At 43.7% G+C, this 23,984-nt stretch overlaps 2 protein-coding genes across 3 annotated transcripts in view; one reads left to right on the top strand and one right to left on the bottom strand.

Moving 5' to 3' along the window:
* The first annotated feature begins 96 nt into the window (after nucleotides 1–96).
* Nucleotides 97–18,949, top strand: lima1a (LIM domain and actin binding 1a). Of its 2 annotated transcripts, none has more exons than XM_020586591.1 (11): nucleotides 97–284; nucleotides 2,282–2,468; nucleotides 3,156–3,198; nucleotides 6,379–6,858; nucleotides 13,433–13,499; nucleotides 14,748–14,842; nucleotides 15,982–16,047; nucleotides 16,215–16,266; nucleotides 16,596–16,660; nucleotides 16,743–16,876; nucleotides 17,697–18,949. In XM_020586591.1, exons 2-11 carry the CDS (start codon nucleotides 2,344–2,346, stop codon nucleotides 18,685–18,687), a joined length of 2,118 nt encoding a protein of 705 aa, XP_020442247.1. In that variant the 5' UTR covers nucleotides 97–284; nucleotides 2,282–2,343; the 3' UTR covers nucleotides 18,688–18,949. The 2 variants fall into 2 exon arrangements, with proteins under 2 accessions (XP_020442247.1, XP_020442248.1); XM_020586592.1 differs by having other exon boundaries at nucleotides 98–284; nucleotides 13,436–13,499.
* LOC109951865 (SPRY domain-containing protein 3-like) overlaps nucleotides 18,950–23,984 on the bottom strand; it is an 80,546-nt gene continuing 75,511 nt past the window's right edge. Inside the window, exon 11 of the mRNA XM_020586593.1 lies at nucleotides 18,950–23,326. Within this exon, the coding sequence (XP_020442249.1) occupies nucleotides 23,192–23,326 (135 nt within the window). The 3' untranslated portion in view covers nucleotides 18,950–23,191. The remainder of the gene's footprint in view (nucleotides 23,327–23,984) is intronic.

Here is a 23,984-nt window from a genome sequence, read left to right as displayed (position 1 = left end):
TTGTTCCTTGTCTGCCATGTGGTTGACATGACACCCACGGGCTACCACATAGCTTCAGGTTTGTGTGTATTCACAGTGAACCCAACGTTGCTGCTGATTGGACAGGGAAGGAGAGCTTGTACCTGCCAGGTGGAGGTGAATGCTGCTTCATTATTAGCCGAGAGGAGTTAAATGGGAGTGGTGGGGCTCCTCCTACTTCCCTGTCTGCTCAAAAGCACTGGTGGAGGCAGTTGAAGAGTAAAAAGACAAGAACTATAGCCTACAAGTAGTGGACTGTGTCAGAGGTAGGTGGTGTTTTTCTTTATTATTATTATGTAAATAGTTGGGGTTGAAGTTGTGTTGTCCTGTTTTAGACTTGATGATATGGAAGAGAGTGAGCTAAGCTGTTTGAAATGTTAAGCTTCTTTACTATGTTTCTATGAAATTTAAATCCAGGTGTCCATGTTTTCTATAAAATATGATCTCACACATCCAAAGGGTCTCTTCTACTCCTTCCTTTTCTCTTTAACCTCAGGCTAGGTTACAGGTTCTTTGGCATTATTGTAGTCCTGGAAGTTGTTTTTGTTGCCTTTTGACATAAGACTTTATGATTCAGCTTTGCATGGGCGGCATCAGTTTTACATGCTAGTTTGTTTGTGATCTAAACTTTGTGATAGAGGTGACCTGGACAGTCCTAGACCAAGTTATTAGCCTCCTTCATTTGAAATTGGAGACTGATCATGAGCATGGTGATAATGTGAGTTTGACATGACACTTAGACTTTTTTTGTGATTAGTCAAGTAATCGATTCACTGATCAGCAGGGAATGAATCACCAAAACGTGGATCAGTAGTTTAAGCTATTTATCAAGTAAAAAAGACACATTTCCTGGTTGCAGGCTTCTCATATGTGAGGTGTTGCTGCTCTTTGCTGTTATTTGTCACTGCAAACCAAATATCTTTGGGTTTTGGTTGGAATAAACAAGGCAACGCAGACTAACCAATCATCACATAAGACACTTATGTAAATCAGAGAGCAGCAGCTCTTCTCTTGGTTGGAGACCTTAACAAGTTGGTCCAAATTACAGTTTCCCTCAGTGTGTAGTCATTTTCTATTCTAACATTATTTTTAACAATCCTCATACAGAGACTCAAACCAGCAATGGGTTTCCTCTACTCAATGTTAATGTCTAAACTAATAAAATACAAAATGATTATATCCTTTAATCACTTAAGCAAAAAATGCTAAACATTGTCTAATTGGCTTCTTACATGTGAGAAACAGCTTTGTCCCATGTCTTAAAGTATAGAAGGTGTAATGTCTATGGGCTTCAGATACAACAAGGCACATGATGTCACTGTGAGCTGTAATGGGGATCTGTCATGTTGTGCCATTAAGCAAAAATTGGTTTTAATAACATTTCAACACTCCCAATGGTAGGGAATGCTTAAGACACAGATAAGTGTTGCAGGAATTAATCAAGCAACCCTAATTAGGCAACATCCCACATTGCTCCACCTGCTGTGTGACGTCAAGGCTGTTAGTTGAGATCCCGGAGGCTCTTTCGAAAGCATCCCGCTCATTGACCTCATTGTTTAATTCATTTGGAACGTGTAGAGCTCCCAGATGACAGTTATTTACGATAAGTTCCCGGCGCTGCTGCATGTGTCTGCATGCCCTCAGCCTCGAGGACGTGAAGTTTCAGAAGAGATGAGCAGGTAGAGGTGTGTGAAAGTGTGTGTATACAAGACGGTTTTGTGTGATGCGGGCGTATCAGTTGTCGTGTCTGCTGGTATCTGCCCTCGAGGCTCAGTGGGAGCTGTGGCATACAGGGAGCATATGGTTGGTGGCCATGTGATGTGCCCTATTGATTTTCTGACTCCGACACCAGGGCCAGTCCATGCTGCAGTGGTAACACACGGCCTGATGTGTAGTCTGGCAAACCGTACTGACTTCTTGGTGAGGTTTTGTACAGCTATAGTGATGACACGCAGGTAAATATGTAGTCTGACAAAGTGTATTGTTTCTGGATGTGTTTTGTACTGATGTAAAAGCCTGACACCTCTGATGTAAAGCCTGTTTTACATACAGAGAGATAAGTAGGACAATTATTTAACAGCATGAGGACAGTGTTTAAATTTAAATGAACAGGAAGGGTGTTTCTGCTTCAACTTGCCAGCATTAAAGCAACAGAACAGGGAAGTTGAACCAACTGTATGCCACCCATAAAAAAGCCCATCTGATTCAGTTTTGTGTGTGCTTGGCTAAACATCCTCTCATTCTTGTGCCTCCTGTCTCTCAGAGTTGCAACCTGTGTTCTTGGAAAGCTGCCAGGCAGATTGATCACTTAGACATTGAGCAAAGATGGCATCTATTGCTTCCTTCAACCGTAAGCAGTGGGCATCCCAGTCACTGAGGGTCACCGCCAAGGAGCTGGCCATTGTCTCTGCCCGGGGTAAAAACAACGCTATCGCAGAGCGCTTCTCCAAGTAAGTCCCTTCTTACCCCATCTCTCTCTCTGCCCATGACCATGGGTTTAATTTTTTACCAGCAGATAACTTGGTTTCATATTTTTCTTTTTTTTTTTTTACCTGTCTGCGTCTGATCATAAATGAGGTCATGGTTCTTCCTCACAACATTCTGTTTCCTCTATTCTGTAAGAAAAAAAATCTTTCCATCAGTGCTGACTAGTTACTGATTTACTGACTGAGTAAAACTGAACTGAGTTCATTATGAAAGGGCTCCATCATCCAGGGTTTTCTGTTTTAAGGCGCTAACACAACACATCAAGTTAGTAGGTTGTGAATTGAGAAGGTGGTTGGATGTTTTCTCTTTGCATTTCCTCCATCTGACCAGTAGGAGCTAGTACTGGAGTGTAAACAGAGGTGTTATCTGCTCTAGCCCTAGGACACACCCTAGGACACACACAACTGCACTTCAGACAGACTGTGCTGCTTCTGTGACACAATGTGGGCTGAAGATTTTCCATCCATATTTATTGTAGCACATAAAATCATCTAATGTTTCTGGAGAGGAGCAGGGACAGTTCATGTGAATTTCCTGGGTGTGTACAGCAGGGAAGGGCAGGACCAGCTGCCTCTGCTTTGTTTGCTGTTATTTCCCATCATTGTCTTCTTGTTCCCTGTCTCACCCAAACGTCTCTCTCTCCTCCTCAGGTACCAGATGGCAGCAGAGGAGGGCAATGCGGAGAAGAAAACGGTGGGTACCATATTAACGATGTCTTATCAGTACACCCGTCTTCACTTTAGTACAGTATTCAGATGCTGTACTGAAGTAAATATTTCAATATTACTAAAAGTCCTGCACTAAAGTAAATTCTCATTCTGGACTGTGAATTTTAAGGGTGTAAAATCACTACAGCTCTTATTATTATTGGTTAATCCTTCAGTTATTTGTGATGATTAACTGATTAATCCTTTTGTATCTGGCCTAACTGTAAGTGGTGAGAAATGCCCTTCAGAAGTTCCCACAGACCAAGGTGATGTCTTGTGTTGTCAGTCAAAAATCCAGACAACAGTTGACAATTGTCCTTAAACAAATTGCAAAGGATTATTCCGTTTTCAAAACGGTAAAATGGAACTACAAGTATCTAAAACCTGTAAATACTTTCCTCCACTCCTCCTTGCGGTGTATGGTGGCCCCCCTCTTTTACTGGCACACACATGCAGCTGCTACCACACCCACTGATCCACATCCACAGTTGAAGGCTAGAAAAAGCTTTGTTTAGGGACATTAATGTTCAGCATAGAACAGTATTAGCAGCATGCCAACAGTGCCAGTAAAAGTAGATGAGCAGCAGTGGTAACAAGACACCTCCATCCCACATGATCTGTGTGGCGATGGGGCTCAGCGGGGGGAGAGGGGTGTGGGGGTCAGAGCGCTTCTCTTCACTCTCAGGTAGATGTGCTGGTCCCGTGACAACCAGTTACTGTTTGCAGACACTTGGACATGACTGTAATTAATATTTAGTACATTGTAGATTGCTTGGATTCTGAGGTTTTATTCATGCCTTGTGGTGTTCGGTCTAACACTCTGGACTGCAATATCTCTGCAGTTTGTGATGGATTTCCATGAACTGTGGCTCCACAGGATGGATCCTAATGACTCGGAGATCCTCTGACTCTTGTGAGGATGAGGTTGATTGCGTGAAATGTCTCAACACATCATTGATGGACTGATCATTTGGTAAAAGATGAATATAACTGGGGATCCTTCAGCTTTTCTTCTAGTTCCGTCAACAGGGCACACATCTAATTTGAGCTACTTTTGTTTGTTCCATTTAGTTTGACATTAACATCAGCCTCAGCTGTACTTTAGTTTTTAGCGCTAATCAGTAACTGTTAGCATGCTAACACATTAAGTTAACCTGGTGAACATGGAAAATGTTCGACCAACTAAACACCATAATGTTAGTGCTGTCACTGTGAGCAAGTTCACAGGCTGGCATTAGCACATCACTGGCTAGGTGTTGCTCTTATCACTTTAGTCAGTTACTGACTGTTCTCTAGCATTGTTTCTGTCTGCCATCCTCCTCAGTCGTAAAAGCAAAGGGGCTGAGAGAGAAGACAGGAAGGAGCCAAAGGTGCTGCTGTTAAATAAACATCCAATGTCAATTTCAGTCAAGAAAGCTGATCAGAAGCTTCCTGTTTAGTCACTGTGCAGTCATTAGTGAACGTGTTGAGGTTTCCAACACTTTTTCCCTTTACCTTGTTCTCACTTCCTGGACTTCTTTTCCCTCTCTCCCTCACTGGCTGTGTCTGTTTCTGATTTTCTTCTGCCTTCCCGCCCCTCACCCCTTGTTACCTCTCTGTTTCCTTCCCCCTGCGTTGTATGGAGTGGGCTAGTTGCTTCATGCAAGGCTCTCACATCTGGGACAGTTTGTAACCAGCAGACACACTGAGCTCCCACACACAAGCGCACAACGCCAGCTGGACGTCTGGGTCATCAGAGTCTCCCTCAGGTTTTTAACGCTGGCAAAAAGAAGAGTTTTTTCCCCTTCATCTTTTCTTTTGTGTTGCTTTGTGTGTTCAGCAGATCCAGGTCTGTAGATGTGCACGCTGAGCAGCTCACAGCTCTTCTGACTTTTGTGCCATTGTTTGTGGTTCTTTTCTTCACTTTGTTGTCTTATTCTTTCATAGCTGAAAGTGTTGTGACTTTGCTTGCACAAATACTCGCATGCAGTTTAACTTGTAAGTCGATAGCATTGTATTTAGTTTTTGTGGTTTTTTTTTAGTGTTGTTCAGTAGTTTAGGCGACAGGAGTCCAACACTGATGTGATGTCATTCATCGAGCAAACTAAAAGCAGATTCAGAGAGTTGCTGGCATTCAGCAGTGAGTCTCCTCTGACAAAGCCTCAGGAATAATGAGCCTTAAGAGCTGAAGTGGGGCTGTTGTGTTATCTTCTCTGCCACTGGTCTGTTTAAATATGTGTGAATTACAGAGTGTGTGTCCTTTGCATGGTAGGCATCAGGCCAGAGCCGATTAGTTGATTAACCAACAACAGTAGGTGATGGCTAATGGTGTATCTTTGGGTTTTGGATTGTTGGTTGAACAAAATCTGAAATCTGAAGACCTCACCTTGAGTTTCAGGGATATGTAATGGTCATTTCTCACTTTTTTCTGACTCTTCATTATTAAATTTTATGTTTGAACTTGTCATTTAAGTTCTAAATCCAAAAATTGATACTGATTCAGTATTGACTAAAACTGATCAGTGTTATTGCTTTTTTTTTATTTTTGCCATCTGAAAATTTGCCTGCAAATGTTTTGGCAATAGTCCAAATCATTTTTCAACCAAAAATGTCAAACATGCTGTTTTAAAAAAGAGCTGAGAGACAATCGATTCAATTTATAATGAAAATAATTGTCAATTACTAACAAATGCTGATTAGTGCAAATACAGTTAGGTTCAGGTTGAACAGTTTTATATCTGCAGAAATATGTCTTTATCCATGTTTGAAAAGTTGACACTGACAACATCAGTCCATGGGGAGGTTGTGGATCTACAGCCTGCTGAGTGTAGACCTGGTACATATTGTATATTGCATATCTGGATGCAGTTTACATAGCAGACAAGACTAATTGTACCTGCAACATTCTGTGCTGAATGTATAAATTCCACAACAGGACAGATGAGTGGAGTTTCTGAATAGTCCTGGTGCATGAACAACATCTTCAGTAGGAACCAGTGGGCCTGAGAGACGAACAACCCCACTGTTAGTTTGGTATTTCATGGGATTTGGTGGCAGTTCATATAGAATAAGGCCAGTCTTCTGCTTTAACCAAGTCTGGGACTCAGGATACAATGCATTTTGGGTTTGAAACCCAAGGAGGATCTCTTACTACAAATAACAGCCGAGTGCTTGCTTTTCTCTGCAGGTTACAGAGCCCCTGCCCTCGATAGTGTGCAGTGGGAATTTGAGTGCTTTAAGGAAACGCTGGGAACAACAACAACAACAACAGCAGCAGCAGCTGCCCTCATCCAGCCACAGAGCCCAACTTCAGGCCGCTCCCCGTAGTGCCGCCGACCCTCAGGGCCACATCAGCCAGTCAACGGGCCCCAAGCAAAGAACTGCATCAGAGAGTGAGACCCCGTCTGACACCCTGAAAAGCACCAAGTTCCCGCAAGGCCAGAATACTGAGCCGGAGACACGAGGCCACACTGAGTTCAGTGAATCCACCTCCAGTCAGCTGCAGTCGGTTCAGCCCCAGGATCAGATAGACATGGAGGCGAAGCGTAGCAGAGACTCAGAGGGGCAGGAAGGAGCAGCAGCTGAAGTGCTGGACTCTGAGAAGCCCAGCATTCCCCTGAACAGCCTCAAAATGATGTTCGAGAAGGGAGAGAACCTGACTGACAAGGCAAGTCTTTACTTTTCTTGCAGTGACAATGATCAGTGAGTTTTGGAATTTGTCCTCCTGTTTCAATTTACATAGGAAAGCTTGCAGCGGTGGGATGCAGACATTTACTCATGTATTTGAATACAGTACTGAGGTACTTTGAGTATTTCCATTTGTTACTTTATGCTCCTACATGTCAGAAGGACGTCCTTACTCTTTACTCTACTGTGCTTATCTGACAACTGCACTTAAATTACAGACTCCAAATTTACATTTAAACATTAAATATATGATCAATTTATAAATGATGCATTGTTGTCCAGCAGTAAAGAAGAGAGTTAAAAATGGTTCCAACTTGAAGACTTGTTTTAAGCAGGATCAGGTATTTGTATTTAATACTAATCGTGTTGTTTTTTTTTGTGTTGTTTTTTTTATACACTTGACTTTCAAAATGTAGATCCAAACATTAATGATCAGTAAATCATCACAGCTACAAAGTCTGAACTTTCTTTAGCTCCGTCTTTCACAAAATGAGATCATTATTAGTTTTAGTCTGAGTAAAAAGAAAACATCTGCTTGTTCTTGAAGAGGTCAGATTCCTCTGGTGCTGTCATGCTGCTAGTCACATGGTGCAGCCACCCTCCAAGCTTTATCTCCCCACACACACACACACACACACACACACACACACAGAGAAACACGTGGGCGTGCACACACTCAGCTGAGATTCTCTCAGTGATCATCAGTGACTGGAGCACTACTTCATTCTCCCTGTGGCAGCTAACTATTAACCATGAAAGTGGAGGCATTTAAGATCCAGTCCTGCATTTCCTTGACGCATGTAAAATAGAGATGAGACAATAATGAAATTTAATGTATCACGATACAAAAATGTCACAATGTGTATCATTTTGTCTAGCCATGTATCATGTGGTCTCCATAGACCAGTAACTTCATGTTTTTTGTAAAGCTGCTAAAGTCACTAGTTTATATCAATACCTGGACCACGTGGCTTGTGTATGAAAGGCCTTGCTTGGTGTTGCAAACCCACTGCAGGATTATCAGCCATCTCTGCAGCTCATCTCAGAGCTCTGAGGCATTTTCCCTTCTTTGAGTTCATGGAGTTAGTTTTAAAGCAACTTCACTGCTTTCGTTCCCTTTCACCGACTGTATAGCATCACTGTTAGCTGTAGCTCTCAGCTGCAAACCCACTGTATGCCATCTGCTCGGCACTAAACAGTAGACAGACGGTTAGCAGCTGAAGCATTTATCAGCTGCAGAACCAGAAATTTCCCTTTGATGTGGTAGAGACCAAAATCTGAGCTACAACAGAGTGAATATTGGACCCACATTCACCAAGTGGCCAGAGACCGAGATGGTTTGTTTTATCTGCTGGGTGTGTACATAGGCAACTGTTTGTTGTAGTTACATATCACTTAAACAGCAGCTGTTTGGTAAGCAGTTAGTCATGTCAGCTTAAACGGTGACATTGTCAGTGATGAGTTGTGTCTGCTGCCCCCCAGAGGCAAAAAAAACAAATCAGTTACTGGAAGTGTAAGTGTGATATTCTCACATCTTTAGTCCACTGAAACAAAATAAATGGGGAAAGTCCACAATCCTGGATCTCTGAATTTCACTTTTAGTTTCTCTGAAACCATGCCTAGCTAGATGCTGTGAGCACCCATGTTAGAGCAGATAACGCCTCTGTTTACACTCCTGTAACTCGAAGCCAGAGCGAATTCCCCAGGCAAACAGCCACACCTCCAGGAATTTCTGCTCATCCATTCCTGAAAGTCTTTATCTTATGAGCAGCAACTTTCTCTTTTCTTAAGTCTTCAGATGAACAGGCTCAAACAGCTCCCACTGAAAATGTGTCTGTGGGAGTGGCGTACCGGACAGCTGGGCTGCTGCTTCCAGATGCTGCACCATGCTACACTAACTGCCTTCATACTTACTGTACAAACGTTCAATGCACTATTGAGTTTTTCTCGTGCAACGTTCCCAAAACTGCTCCTTTAACAAACATTAACTGGTGTCAACAGTGCATTGGTTGGACACCAGGGCATTAATATGTATTTGGTGGATGACCAAATCATTATGGTAGGACACGGACATCCTTGCACTGAGTGACATGTTCCTTTATTATCACGAGCACACAGACTGTGCTCGTGATAATAAACGGCGGATTGATCCTATATGTACCATCCTGCTGCAGTAAATACTCAAGCACCAAATGTATAGTTTCCATCAAATGCACTGTTTAGTCATGTTAGAGTAATATTTGCTAATACAGTTTTTTAAATAAAACTGCTATATGTATTTATTTATATTTTTTTAAATTAACACCTGCAGTAACGTGCAATAGGTTTTGGAACTCTATAGCACAGAGGAATAAGATAATGTCAGGCTTTGTTGTATTTTTTTTCCCTATGAGATTTATTGAGAATAAAAAATATAGCATATATATGATCATTTTTTCTGAGATTTCATGGGATCCAGTACCAACAAAAAATTGATTCTTGACCAAAAAAGAAAAAAGGCCTGTAGCTGGAAAACCTTACAATGTGCTGTTCTACTGCTTCCAGCTCCACACTGACCTCCTACAGATGGTGGGCACTTAAAAAGCGAGATCAAGGAGTGCTGCAGGGAGACGGGGGATTTGGAGTGTTTTATGGCACAGTTGTCTGACCAAAGGAGGAATTGTCTGGTGAAATCCTCCAGCAGTAATACAAGAGCTGCAGTTCTGTAGACAGTCTTAAGGGACTTGTACAATAGCCTGCACTGTATAGCTCAGGCTGGGCCTTCTGTTCGTCTTTGTTGAGCTTCCCTTCACAGGGCAGATGATGTCATGGTGCTGGCTGAAAGACTCATGACTGCAGACAGCTAATGTGCACTCAGAGCCTCCTCAGACCATCAGAGCTGTTCTTCCCCCACCCCCACCCACCTTATCAGTCATCCCTGTTGTCTACTCTCTGAGCCTCAGCTCTCCATCAATCGCTTGTCTTTTTTTAACCTCTCAATTTCTCACCAACTGTATACTATCATTGAAAGGTTTAGACACTTTCCCTGTTTAATTAAAGCTTCCATCATGCTAAGTAACAAATAATCGACAGCGCTCATCATTCAGTTAATTTGGAACAAGATATTTCTACATTAATGATAAAATAACTCTCATTTTGTCCACTACTTCATTTTAGGACCAACTAATGACATCCCATCAGCCTCAGTTGGACTTTCTTTAGTGACAGTTAGCAAATATTAGCATGCTAACGCTAAAAGAAGACTGAAACAGTTTACCTGCTTAAAATCTGCATGTTAGCATTTGTTTAGTGAGCATGCTACTTTAGCATTTAGCTCGAAGCAGCACTTTGCCTAAGTAGCAGCCTGTGTGGATGTAGACTTTGCTGTAAGTCTAGATGGCATGCATCTTCCTGTCTGTCCTTATCTAAATAACCCCTTCTCCACCGGCCCCCTCTCCTTCCTGGGCCAAGGGAAGCATGCAGGGATCAGAGACTGAAATTTATCAGCCTGCCTGCCTAGAAAGCCTGCCCCCTCCCTCCTACACACTCGCACAGCCCAGCCTTTCTCAGCCACAACTATCCTTCCTCCCTCCTTTACTCATCGCCCCCCCCTGCACCAGCTGCTCCTCCACTACCCTCTTGTCCCAAATGACTCCACCCCATACACCCTCTGCTTCATTCTGAGGCTTGGGGACTGTGACACAGTTTAAAAAAAGAAAAAACAAAAGCCTGTAAACCCCCACCCACCCATCTGTGACACCATGGCACACTTTGCCTCCCTTCCTGTCATCATCCCCACTTTCATCCAGCCACACCCACTTTGAAAAGCCCCCCAGGAACACCTGCTCCCTGTCGCCTTTCCTGTTTCCAGCCATCTATCCTCCCTCCTCCTCCCCTAAACCCATCTCCAGAGACTTTTCCCCACGTCTCCCCTGCCATAAGCCAGACTGGGCTGCTCTGTTCAGTCTGGAGCTCACTGCTGGTCCTGCTGCTGTAAAATCCTCTCACTGCTGGATTTAGTCATACGACCAAACTGCATCAGAGCTGGCTTCACCTCATTTCACTGGTGACTCTTCATCCACTTTGGCTTTTTTTTCCTCCATTCGTCTCAAAGAGGTAGCTATTGTGTTTAATTCAGATGTGCATATGGTGTTTCATGCTGCCTTTGTCTGGCCTCTGATCAGGCCCTGGCTCCAGTGCCCTGAGCTGCTCTATACTCATACATTGTCTGTTTTTGTTGACTTCTCTGTTGTGTTGGGGTGTTTTCACTGCAGCTGAAAGCAGAGACAACATGGCTGCGAAGTAACTGTAATGAGAACAGCTTTTCAAAAGCCACTGGCTCCTTTCATCTGGGTCTGCTCACTTTGAACTGTGTTACTGTGTGGCTTGGGCTGGGTATCTTACCGTCCTGGGAGCTAATGCTATAGGTACCTTCTGTCTTTATTTTGGTATGGCTTAATGTAAGAACAGGGTACTGTGTTTGGTACACTGTGTGTGAGGTGGGTTCAGGGACAGGGTGGGGTTATGAGAACTACTAACTATGGTCTGTCTTGATGAGAGCTTTAATAGCATCAGGATTATTGGCAGATTCTTTGTCTAGCCCGCTGAACCAGCCTGCTGAGACTGAGCCCGGCCCCGTACGACCCACGTTCACATTCTACTGACCTGCACATTTACTCCCCTTGTGCTTTAATGCCAGGCACAAGCCCATGTACAGTTTGAATGTTCATTTGTGTTCCTCCACAGAGCTGGTGCTGGCTTCCATAAATGTGTCTCTAGAGTTTTGTCCTCCCCAGCCACATACATGAGAAAGTCAGAATATTAGGAACACCTCAGAATATAATGTAGTCCAGTACAACACCACCTTTAACTGGGACCTCAGTAATAAACATTATTGAATATATACACTTATGGCAATTTCACTAAAAACTGAACCAGTCTGAACTTCATAAACACAGATGTTAGGGTGGGAGTACTGCAGTGAAGTGCATACAGATGTACATGTGTACCTAATAAAGTGGAGAGTGAGTGTATACTATTAACGTCATGATTTTGTTTTTTGCTTTTTCTACTAGTGCTACTGTTCAGAAAAAAGTACAAATGCTGGCTTTAAAAGTTGCTGTACAGTAGATGTCATGTACATTGACAAAATAGTGCTAATGATCATTTTTAACAAATTCCATAAGAAGCCAAAAACAAGCGGCACGTTTGTCTGACTTCTGTATCCTGTCTGAGACACTGGGCCCCAAACCCACTGGTTTCATCAGACAGTGAATCACAACTCTAAAGTAAAACCAGTGTATGTGAAATGGACTCAAACCACACCAACCATGTTACTGATAGTGAAAGTGCAACCATGTGGCTCCCTGATGTGCTTTTCATAGTTGGTGGACAACAGTGGAGCTCTGGCAGTACGCTAGATCAGGCTTAGCAGACAGTATTTGCTAGTTGGATACACTGATTGTTCTGTTTGAGGCAGACGGTAAGAGCGACCAGACTTATCCTTTAATAGTAGATAAGTCATAAATACACACAAATAAGGTACCAAAAAAGAAGTGTCAGTGTGTCACCTGAGAAACTTCTAATGGACAAAACTGAGTGTTGAACAATGATTCACAGAAAACTGATGCACATTAACATGTCTGAACCATGCTTGTTTTTCACAAACTCTCTCAGGCATTTCAGTTGTGAAATTGTTCTTAACTTGCTGAAGCCTGCAGACATTCAGTGAGCAGCCGCACTGAAGCTTGGCAAGCCGGAGACCACCTGGTGCTGAACCTAGAGCCTACACAGAAGGGAAATGTCCTGCCTAACGGTGTCATTTTAGTTGTAAACCTGCTGGGTGGGTGTTGGTCCTGAGACATAGGTGAGCCACTTCTGGCTCTCACAGGCTGAAAGCTACAGTACATGTGATGGTTGCGTTCTGACCTGTTATGTAATCTGTACTCTGTGGCACTGGTTTGACTCAATAGTAGGAGTGTTTTGACAGCAGCAAGGCAGTCGAGACATGTCGGCTGCTGTAACTTTACCAGATCTACAAAAAAAAAAAACCCTAACAAAGTTTGTGTGTGGGCAAACACCAGGGGCTCTGTTGTGCACCCAGCTTCTACAGAAAAAGTTCTTAAAAATTTTTTTGACATTCCCAAGCCAGAGTTTTAAGAGGGGATGATGATGATGACTGCATTGTCACATGCACCTAGTTTTTTACAGAGTGTAAAGAAATGGTCGGTTTGTTTCCTGGCTGGTGGCTGTGGACAGATTGGGTGTTTGTCTCAGACTCCATCTCTCTGAGCTCATAAGGGGATTAAAGTGGTTTGGACTGGATGAACACACACAAACACACACACTACTACTGCTTTTGCATTTTTCTCAGCACTCTCCACTTCAATACCTGATGGACAGTACAGCCACCAGTTTGTTTGCTGTGCTGGCTGAAACAGGGGCATCAAATGCCTTTGTCTGTGTGTGTTTTAATAAGCCGTGCAGAAGCTGTTTATTGTGCTTTGACTTCTGTTTTATTCCCTTGTGTGCGCCTGTTTTCCACACCTCTGACTCTGTGGCTTGTTGTTTGATAGCAGGTGTCCAGAGAGCAGACAAGTCGAGGAAACAGCGGGAATACTGCCCACATGGATCAGCTACTAGGTATGCTTTATTTGTTTACCTTTGGAGGGATCCTTTTATTAGAAAGATGAGGGGAGAGAGGGAGTCAGTGAACAGCATGTAACAAATGTCCCAGGGACGTCAAAGCAAACATGGTTTATCGTAAAGGTTCATTATTAACCCCTCTGCTGCCAGGACACCTCAGATTTCTGTACCTGTAACTTTTGATCATTGTAATGTGAAACAAAACCCACAGTTTTCACAGAAAACTGAATTTTATACTTGCCAGAGTGAAAACCAGAGGTGGAAAGTAACCAAACACATTTACTCAAGTGCTGTACTTATTTTTATTTTCTCCTACTTCATGCTACAACTCACTACATTTAGTAGAAAAATGTTGTACTCCACTTAAGTTCAGTTACTTTTAGCTACTTTTACTTAAGTACTTCTTCCACCACTGGTGAAAACCCCTTTGAAATGACATTGTACACCACCACGCTATATTCACCATGGTGCCGCCTCTACCTGCTAACATATTAGCTATGTACACTGTCGTTCCTTTGGACTGCGGTTTCTGGGCTCCTGTTGAATGCAGGACCAGTAACACGGTCTTTTAGCTCTGCTGTTGGTCTCTGCCAACAGGGACAGTATCTGACTCTTGACACTGTGATCACCAGCTTTCTCCGCATTTGTCTACTCTTTGGTGCTGAGCAGGCAGTGGACAGTGAGCTTTTGGAGCTTTTTGTTGAAAATGGCTTCTTGCTGTTTCTGGAAACAAGAACTAAAACAGTATTGGGTCAGGCAGTTCTCCTGTACCGTTCAGTCGGCCACAGAAAATGTCCTCCAAAAGAATGTGTGTCATCCTGCCTTCCTGTGGGGATGGACTACATCCTTTTCTAGTGAAAAATGAAAAGCTCAGAGGTGATGACATAGGCATCTGTACCCACTGGGAGCAGCAGATTGCTTCAGTCAGCACAGGAAAAAGAACCACCCCACCCCATTTCCCCCCAGCACTGCACACAAATCCTGACCTCATGTTCCCGCCCTCAGCTTGCATGACTAACCAGCCCGCTCTGCACTCAGCCTGAACTGGGAAATAAATCCTGAACAGGAACAGTTTTGTAATAAGCAGCATGATTGAACACATTTGAGCCATGATGCGCTTCAGTAAAGTTCATTAGCTTTCAGAATCTGCAAAACAGTTAATGAAACTGATTTATCTGTGGTTGGAACTTCACTTGGCCTTTGTTTGCAGCGTTTTACATAGTCAGTATTGTGTCATTGTACCAGATGGAAGTCTTGCAGAGTCCACTCCTCTCCGGGACAGGATGGCCCTCTACCAAGCTGCCATCTCTAAACAAGACGTCCCTCCCAACTCGGTCACTGTGAGTACTCCCATCAGTCCCACACAGTTCAGACATGTAGTCGGTAAGAACGGAGCCGGCTCTTTGACTAGGTCCAACCAGGTAAAACTGCTGGTAGCACTTTGCCACAGCTTTGCTCAGACATGATGTCTACATGTGAAATGGCAGGCAAATTCCTACATGGGGGTACATGTTTGGAAGGGGCTCATTTGTTCAAAACAGGTCCCACCAGAGGACACTGGAGGTAGTGTGAAATGCATTCTAGTCAATGTTGAAGAGGTACATGCATATATAAATGTTTACTCCAAAGTGGAACAGGGTCTGTCCCCTGTGATAATAGCAGCTAATGGTTCACTGACACTGGGCATCGCTCTGTTGTTCCTTTTCAAGTGATTGTAAAATTCAGCTGCAGTGCCTTCAGTCCATTCGATGGACCACACACAAGGTTCACTGAGTTGATCCCACAAAATACAGTGCCATGTGTTTGTGTGAGTTTATGCTACTTGGCTCACATATTAATGTTGATCCTAAAATCACTTGGGTACAGTATGTGAACTGAAGGACTGGTCTTGAATTTCATGTAGTAAAACCAAGACGAGTCACAAGCAGGTTTGTGATTTCTACTAGTAGGCATATCTGGCTAATTGTAAACAATGGGTTAATAAACCACATCTGGATTTTCTGTGGGCATGAGATGCCAAATGTCAGTGGAGCCACATGTCCTCTTGCAGTCCATGGTCAGTGCTGTAACCCCTAGACTGAGATTACACACTTAACAAAAAGCCTTGTGTAAATTATGCTACTGAGGTGAATTATTGGAGTTGTAGGACCCAGCATTTTAGTATCTCAAAGCCGTACTAAGAAAAGGTCAGGATGTCAGCTTCTGCTGCTTTGATTTTGACCACTGTCTCGTTTTAAAAAGTTTAACACTGAACAGCTGGACTACCCATTTAACACCCACCATTTTATTCTTTAAATGCACCTGGATTTCCCTTCTGCTTGAGGAGGTTTCTGTAACATGACTCAATCACCCAAATGAATTTTGGATTGGAGGTGACCAAGACATCTTTGGTCATATTTTCAAGGATGAAACTGTCATGTGTAAAGGAGTGTTTATTTAGTCAGTGAATGTCCTGTCTTGACTCATGTCTGTCTCTCAGGGTGATCAGCTGGACGGCTTCTGTGGAAAGCAGAAGGAGAACGTTCCTCCGTTCACTCTGGACACGGTGAGGATTGGGACTATCACAAAAGTGCTTTTCATGCTACAGGGCCTTCAGCTCCAGGACATTTAAGTGATATAATGAATATTTCTAACATGTTTCACCACATGGTTTACTTCACTACCATGTCAAAATATGTGCCAGTTTATCAAATACACCTTTTCTTCTTACAGAGCCCAGAGTCTGAGCCAAGTGGCAGGAAAGGCTTTTCTGCAGAGAGCAATGGTAATTTGCTGTCAGTTTTCAAATGACAGGAATTCTGTTTTTATGAGAACATGGCAGTTGGATGTTCTCAGATTGGTGCTCAGATTGAAGTTCAGGAAAAAACTTTAACTTGATTATCCTAACTAAAAATGTAGCAGATCCAGTTTGTAAGATTAGTTGTTTTTCAGAGACTTAATTATCAACATGTGTATTTACTGCATTCAGAAACAATAACACACTAAGGCACATTAATTTCCAAGCATGGAGAATTCAGATTAAACATGAAAATGGCTCCCTCTAGTGTTCACACTGTGTTACTGACTTGTCTCCTGCTGGTTATTGCTCTGAAGGCTCTGCTGCTGGTTCCCCATCATCCTCCAGTCAGAAAGACCCTTCTCAGCCCAAGACTCCCAAAGTAAGTCTTCACATCAAACACTCTACACACAAAGTCCCATTTAGCTTCTGTGTGAACGAATCAATTCAATTGGTGTGTGCAGAGCTTCTGCCTGCCAGCAAGGGAGACCTGTGTGGCGTGTCTGAAGACTGTTTATCCTCTGGAGAGGCTGGTGGCCAATCAACACGTGTACCACAGCTCCTGCTTCCGCTGCTCATACTGCAACACCAAGCTTAGGTGAGAACACAAACATGGTGACTTCCAAATGGAGCCAAAGGCAGCTGACCCAGAGGCCTAGTTTACTGTCAGATTGCTTGTCCAGATTTACTGAACCCAAAGATAAAATACAACATATTGAAATCTGTCACCTGAGGTCATTTCTTTGTTTAGAGAAGTTGGTGAGGTCACGATTGTCTTTAGGCCCTGGTGTATAAACAGAATTGAAAGAGGGTGTTCTTTCTTTTTACTGTTGCCTGTAAATTGGATGAAATACAAGATGCTTAAGATTATGACACGGCACCCTGAGCACACACACACGTCTCGTCCTCACTAGGACCTAGTAGCAGTTCCATTTCAGTAAGAATCAGACCTCTCTCTCTGTGACTATCTAGCAAAACACTTCACATACAGCACAGGAACTAACAGGAGTCCAAGCTGAACCCTGTGCTCTGCTGGACCTCAGTAGAGAGGCAGCAAACACTGCTGTATACAGCAACAGTCTGAAAAATAGCTGGAATGCACTGTATCGGTGACATCACCAGGAGAAGCAGGAGCAGACATCACTAACTAAAACTCAAATGCATTTGAAAGACATCTTAAAAATCCATCACTGATGCATCCTGGGAATCAACAATGGTCCTCTTCCAACTCACTGCTGTCATGTCTCTTCGCTATCTCAAGCACTGGGAGCTGAATGTTGTGATCATTCTGTAAATGTCCAGTCAAATCTCAATAAAGAACCCAGACTGAGAGCAACATCACAGTTCGAGTCTCTTTCACTGACAAAACCAAATTTAAGTTGCCTAACGGTGTTTCTCTTTCTTCCTCTCCTGGACAGCTTGGCAAACTATGCCTCCCTGCAAAACAGCGTCTACTGCAAGCCGCACTTCTGCCAGCTCTTCAAGGCCAAGGGCAACTATGACGAGGGCTTCGGCCTCCGGCCGCACAAGGAGCTGTGGGAAAGCAAAGGTGAGGATGCTGAGACCATGCCACAGTCCAACACTCCGACTAAGCTAAAGATCCAGAGCCCGGTGCCGGCGTCGGACCTGGAGAGCCCCACTGTGGAAGACTCCCCGCTGGCTAAAGTCAATGTGCTGATGGCCACCATGGAGGCTCTGGGACAAGGGTCGTCGGAGAGAGCCGACAGACCCGCTGAGACCCGCAGGCTGAAAATCTCCTGGCCACCACGCACAGAAGCAGAGGACAGCCGCAGTGGAGCCACAACAATCACAGAGGAGTGCTTCACCAGTAAGCCCATCAGAGCCATGTGGCCCCCAGAGGAGGAGCCCCCCATCTCACCCCCAGAACAGGCCAGAGAGCTGTCTCTCCTTCGCCGCAGTTCCTCCCTGAAGGAGCTGAGCATGCCCTTCACACTGTCAGGACCGGCTGCAAACACTCATGCTCTTGAGGCCAGAAAACAGAGTCCGGCGGCTCCTGTGGAAGACGGGCAGCTCAGCCCTGAAGTGTCAAGCATGGAACTGCAGCACGACAGCCGGACCCCCACGGAGGACAGTTGTGTGGACGTCCACAGCAGCTCAGGAGAAGAGGAGCAGGAAGGGGAGATGAAGAGTCTCACTCCCAGTGAAGATGGTGTGTTGGAGGAAGTGATGCCACCTCTGAGACAGCAGGAGACGCCAACAGAGCCCACAGCCGTGTCATCTTGTGAGGGAGAGGTGGAGGCCAGCCGCTCGTTTCAGGATGTGGGGTTCTGGGACAGTGACGAGGTGGATGATCAGGAAGAGGTGGAGCAGCAGGAGGTGCTGACCGTGGAGGAAATGATCAAACAGAACAGATGCTATGAGGATGAAGAGGAGGAAGAGGATGTATAAACTGAATTCCGTTTTGGCCCACAAGTGTGACCACTCGCAGGAAGTCGCGTCGCTCCTTCCTGGGGAAACGCCATGTCCTCTCGAGCGTTGCTGCAGCTCCACCGAGCTCCTTATTTGTGCCTCTTAAAACCTTCAGATCATTCCTACAAGAGATTTGACCAGACCCCTGGAGAATGTGTTGCTCTGGCGTGTTTTTAAATGTACAATATTTAAAATGATTTGTTACAATTATAGAACAGAAATGACCAAAAGTTTAAAAAAATGCAGGATAGATGTTTTATTTTTGTGTAGATGTCTTTTGTAATTTTCTATTTTCATCGGATGCTTCATCTCTTGAAACTACATGTTATTAGGTCACAGCAAACGTATCTCTCCTCACTACATGAGCTCTTGATGGAGTCAAGTTAAAAAGCAGCCACTGTGTGTGTTAGTCTGGCACCTTTATCTGTTGCATCTTTTAAAATGATCCATTTGGTTAGTTTCTGACAGTTTCCATGGACAATGAACCTGTCCCTTTCTTTACAGCTGCCATTCTGTATTTACATGTTAAACAAAAAGGTTCCTTTGTTTGCATTAGCAAGACTCTTAACAACATGCTGTTTTTAAAACCAGAAGATCAAAAATCCTTGATTGCTACTGTTCAAATAAACTGTTGTAGACAAAATATGCGAGTGCTGCTAATCTTGTGATACATGGGAATATTTCCATACGCGGCTTAGTTTTAGGAATATGCTACGTATTAAAAAAAGTTTACAGCCATACAGCTCTGACACTTTACTTAGTGGGTTTATGATTAGACTTGGTTGTTTTGGGATTAAAATACATTCAGTACAACAATACACTTGTTTTTTCTACCAAGATAAAGATGGGAACAGTGCTACAGAGCATTCACAAATTAACTAAAATGTCAAGAAAGAAAAATAGCCAGTTTAAAAGGACAATCTCCATAAGAGAAAATTAAAAGAAATATACTAATGATGGTGCTGCATAGAAAGTCACAAGAAAAGCAAGGTTATTTCAGTTCATCCAGAAGGGGACAAATACCTGAACCAAATTAGGGCAACAGTCCAGTAGCAGCCTATAAAATGACTATTAGAAAATGTAAGACCCCTAAACAGTCATTTAATAAGTCCCAGCATTTATCACAGCATTGTTACCAAACAGCACAGAGAACAGGGGTTTGGTACCTTGAAAGGCTTCACTTATTATAATTGAATCTGTGAAATATCTTTTAAACATTAAAACATCAACTTCTAAACCCTTTGAGGTTGAGATATTGAGTGATTTTTCATAAAGTGGGGCCAAATTCAGACAAACCCAGCTACTCAGGCACAGTTTTATTTAAAAGGAACACTGAAAATCAAAACAATCCACAAGTTGGTTACATTATAAACCTTTACTGATGATCACATGTATTGATCAAGGCCAGCAGAGTAAGGAAGTTAAGGAACTGTGACTACAGGAGTCTGAGCATGTCTGAAGACAGATATAACTAATTTACTCCAAAGTATTTTTTGTAAACAGATTGAGTAAACTTTTATACAAGTCACTTTAACACCCTGAGGGTAGATGTGGCTTAACTCTCCACATCAGTGTTTCATTCCTATCTTTGCACCGTCTAGCTGAAGCTGTACAGTTCAGGCCGTAGTACCCTGTACTCAAGTCTATCCAGCCCTGGAGGAGACAAAAACTGACTCCAGATCATTTCACCTCGGTCAGTGGCTCAAACACATGCACAACCACAGCTACAAAAACAAACACCCAGTCTCCAGCAGATGTGATTTAACAGGTAAACCCTGTGTAGTCATTTTATAGCACACTATACTTCTAACATATGAGTGATGCAGTTTGTCTACAAGCCAGAACTGCTACAGAAACCTGCTGCTTGAGGAGGAATGCACATCACAGATACAGGGCTGCTGATGTTGGACAGATGTGAAGGAGGAGACCAACGTTATGAATGGTTTGGTTAACTTCTGATACAGTATAACGATGTTATCATTAAAAAGAAGGAAAATAAAAACCATTATTTAGAATCATTTGTGGGGAAACCAGCTCCCACTGACACAACGTGACAACGGTATTTCTCATTCAGCCACACATTCAGCTCAGGGCCTTCAGTCCGACTCTCCTCTGTTCACCTGCTTCAGTGAACACGGAGAACGGGCATTTACTAATCCCGCTCTGAGTGCGTGTGAACAGGACTTTGTGCGCGCTCCTGCCTACGTGACAGAAGATGAAGTCCACCCATTTGTGGCTTCAAACAGAGCTGAGAGAGATCTTACACAGTCCGATTCAGAGATTCACCAGACGTGAACTGCACAATCTTGTCCTATGAACGATTCATGAGGATGTGGGATATAGGCACCGGCATCAGGACCAAAAATTCTTGATGGTTACTTTTGCTGTTTGAGGGAAATTTCATTCTCAAAAAATGTTACAAAACAATCTTTCACACTGCCCGCCTTCTACTGTTGCTGTCAGGAGTCCGATGGCCATAAGAGAACAGCAGTTTCTCTAGTGGCGCTGGGAAACCTGAACAAGACATGATTAATGGAGCAGCCACAGTTGTGTTTGATTCATCTAAAACTTCTTAACTGATTAGTTGATTGACAGCAAATTAAGTGTCAGCCACTTTAATAATCAATGTATTGGTTCATTTTTCATACGAAAATTTAAAACTACCCAGTTGTGATTGTGTTTTTGTTTCTCCTAGTCTTAAGCTATGATAAAATAACTTTGGCATTTTAGATGGATGATTGGACAAAACGGGATACTGTACCATTATATAAATAATACAATTAAATAAAAGTAAAAATGCCCGCTGTGAATGCAGTACTTTCGCCCATGCTTGCATCTTATAGAGATGAAGATTCCGTTTCCTGGTGATCTGGTCGGCCAGAAGTTGAGCTGTTTTTCACTAGGTGTTTCTCCATTCACCACAGGTTGCCATGATGATCTAACCTGGCTAAGAGTGAACCAGTTATGTGATAGCAGAAAACCTGAGCACAACCCAAAGGCAGCTGGCTAACCCAATCATCTGTCTTTGCGATATGAGCCCCTGATGCTGCGCAGATGCACCACAACAGCACGTCGCTGAACTGCTGGCGGCTACATATGCAGAAGTACATTGTTTTGTTAAAACCACATGATGCAATCAAACAGCAGTCTTCATCTCCAAAAAACATCCAGCAGTTAATTCTAGGGCATCGCAGAGGGGGCGTCACCGTCTCACTATACAAGCAAGGACATAATCTGAACAGATGTTCAGTGTCTTTGCTCTTAAACATTTTTAAACAGTCTGCAAAAAACCACATTCCAATAATGAAAAGAAAAACAAGATGGAAACTAATCCTTTGTGTTGAGTGCAAACATGCAGCGAGTCCATATGGAAACCAAAACGTCACAATACAGTACAACACATTACAGTATGATGCAATCTCACACAGTGGCCCTGCGACTGAGATGTCTGCACGAGGTTTGTAAAGCTGAATTTTACTTTCAGAGGTGTTTATAGAGCCCGGGTTGTATTTGTATGGCTCTACTTTGTGGTGATGTGTCAGACTGTATTACAGTGGAGGGTGTTTGTTATTTTGTACAACCACTGCCTGCATGTCTTCACTACATCCTTCCAGTAACCACCTGATGTTCTCAAAGAACAAAAACAAAACATTCCCTGAACATGTGACACAGAATAATGTAACGTCAGTATTTACCACATCACTTGTAGAGCACATACCCAACATGTGTAACCTAGCCCTGATCTGAAACCACAGAAGACCATCTAATCTACTGCTGCTCAGGAGCAGAACCCTGGGTTTGGTTGTGATTATCCAACTCACAATCCTCTGCAATAATCAGCTGTGAACACAGTAGATGCATTTCCGCAGCACTGAAACAGACGCATTTGTTCACTTCCAGCCAGCTGTGGGAGAGGAGCGAGCGAGGTGGGGCAGTGGCAGGGCCACGATCGCTCACAGGAGGGCAGCCTCACCCAGACACAGGACAGGGAGAGGGAGGGTGAGAGCGAGCAAGTAATTCCCTGAAACAAACTGCCAGCAAGCTTTGGATCAGCACAACTGTTGGCCTCGCTATGCTTTGCTTGGGTCATGACAAATAACATAGTGTGCCAGACCTCATGTGAGGGATTTAATAACTGAGTGTTTCAGAGAGACACTGCATGCAGAGAGAGGTTAGGTAAGACCACAGCAGGTTGCATAGAATTATCAGTTAAATATGTGTCAAGAGTCGTCTTCTCCTGCACTTTGCACAATGTAACCTAAACCTACTGTACAACCAGGTTGAAGCTTTGGTTGTGTCTCTGATGATGGACTGTGAAATGTCAAAGTCTTATAGATTAAAAGCCGGGGTGATGTCGAGGAAGACGACGGTGACGTGTAGCTGAGATGAGTGGTGAGTGTTAGCATGCTAGGCTGCCAGAGGCGAGCTCTGCGGTGCAGCCAGCTGTTTGCAGGGCATCACAAGCCCGTTCCTGATTCTCAGCTCATCCGCTGAGAGGATGCAGATCCACCTTCACCTTCTCTCCGCTGCTCAGCATCCCCACAGTGGGGTAGAGCCCCCCGGGAGGAACCGCCATCTCCCTCCGGCCCATCAGCTTCCCGTTCCTTGTGAAGAACACCTGCAGGGCCACAGGAGGGAGACAGCGAGTTAAAACACACACAAGCCTTTCACTAATGGTAAACCCACTGATGGAGCACAGGAACAATTAGACAAGAAAGTCGGGTCTTTTCATACTGATACTAATACAAACTTCATTTGAGAGCACCCAGTGTGCCAGTGGTACAGACGAATCATGTGCAGTCAGGAACTACTGTTAAACAGGTGACAGTGTAATGCCCATCTTCCAGAGAGGGGAAAAACGTCAGTGTTTACAGTACATGTCTCTGCTAAATCAGCGAGTCATCAAACATCATCCAGCCATTCTCACAAGAACATCAACACGCTTTTCAGGGCTAATACCAAGGGCTTCTTTCCAAGTCTGAGAGCAAACGCTGACATACTAAAACAACAAGTGAAGTACTGTGGAGTGTGTCTTCAGTAAATCAGGCTGAGTCACATATCAAACATTTACTGTACCACCCACTCGAAAAAGGCAGGCTTAACCGCTATTCACTTACAGCTGAGGGGGGAGTGAAACGGCAACGGGCTTCATCAGTCTGAACAACATGAGCAGCGTGGCAGCGCAGAATGTGCATCACACACACACACACACACACACGTGCAGTCGTGTGCACGGAGACCCCTGAGCAGTGCATTGAGGATAATGTGTCCTGCTG

Source organism: Monopterus albus, unplaced genomic scaffold (assembly GCF_001952655.1).
Source record: "Monopterus albus unplaced genomic scaffold, M_albus_1.0 scaffold415.1, whole genome shotgun sequence".
Lineage (NCBI taxonomy): Eukaryota > Metazoa > Chordata > Actinopteri > Synbranchiformes > Synbranchidae > Monopterus > Monopterus albus.
The sequence above is the reverse complement of the archived record's forward strand: the minus strand, read 5'-3'. Positions and strand labels throughout refer to the sequence as shown.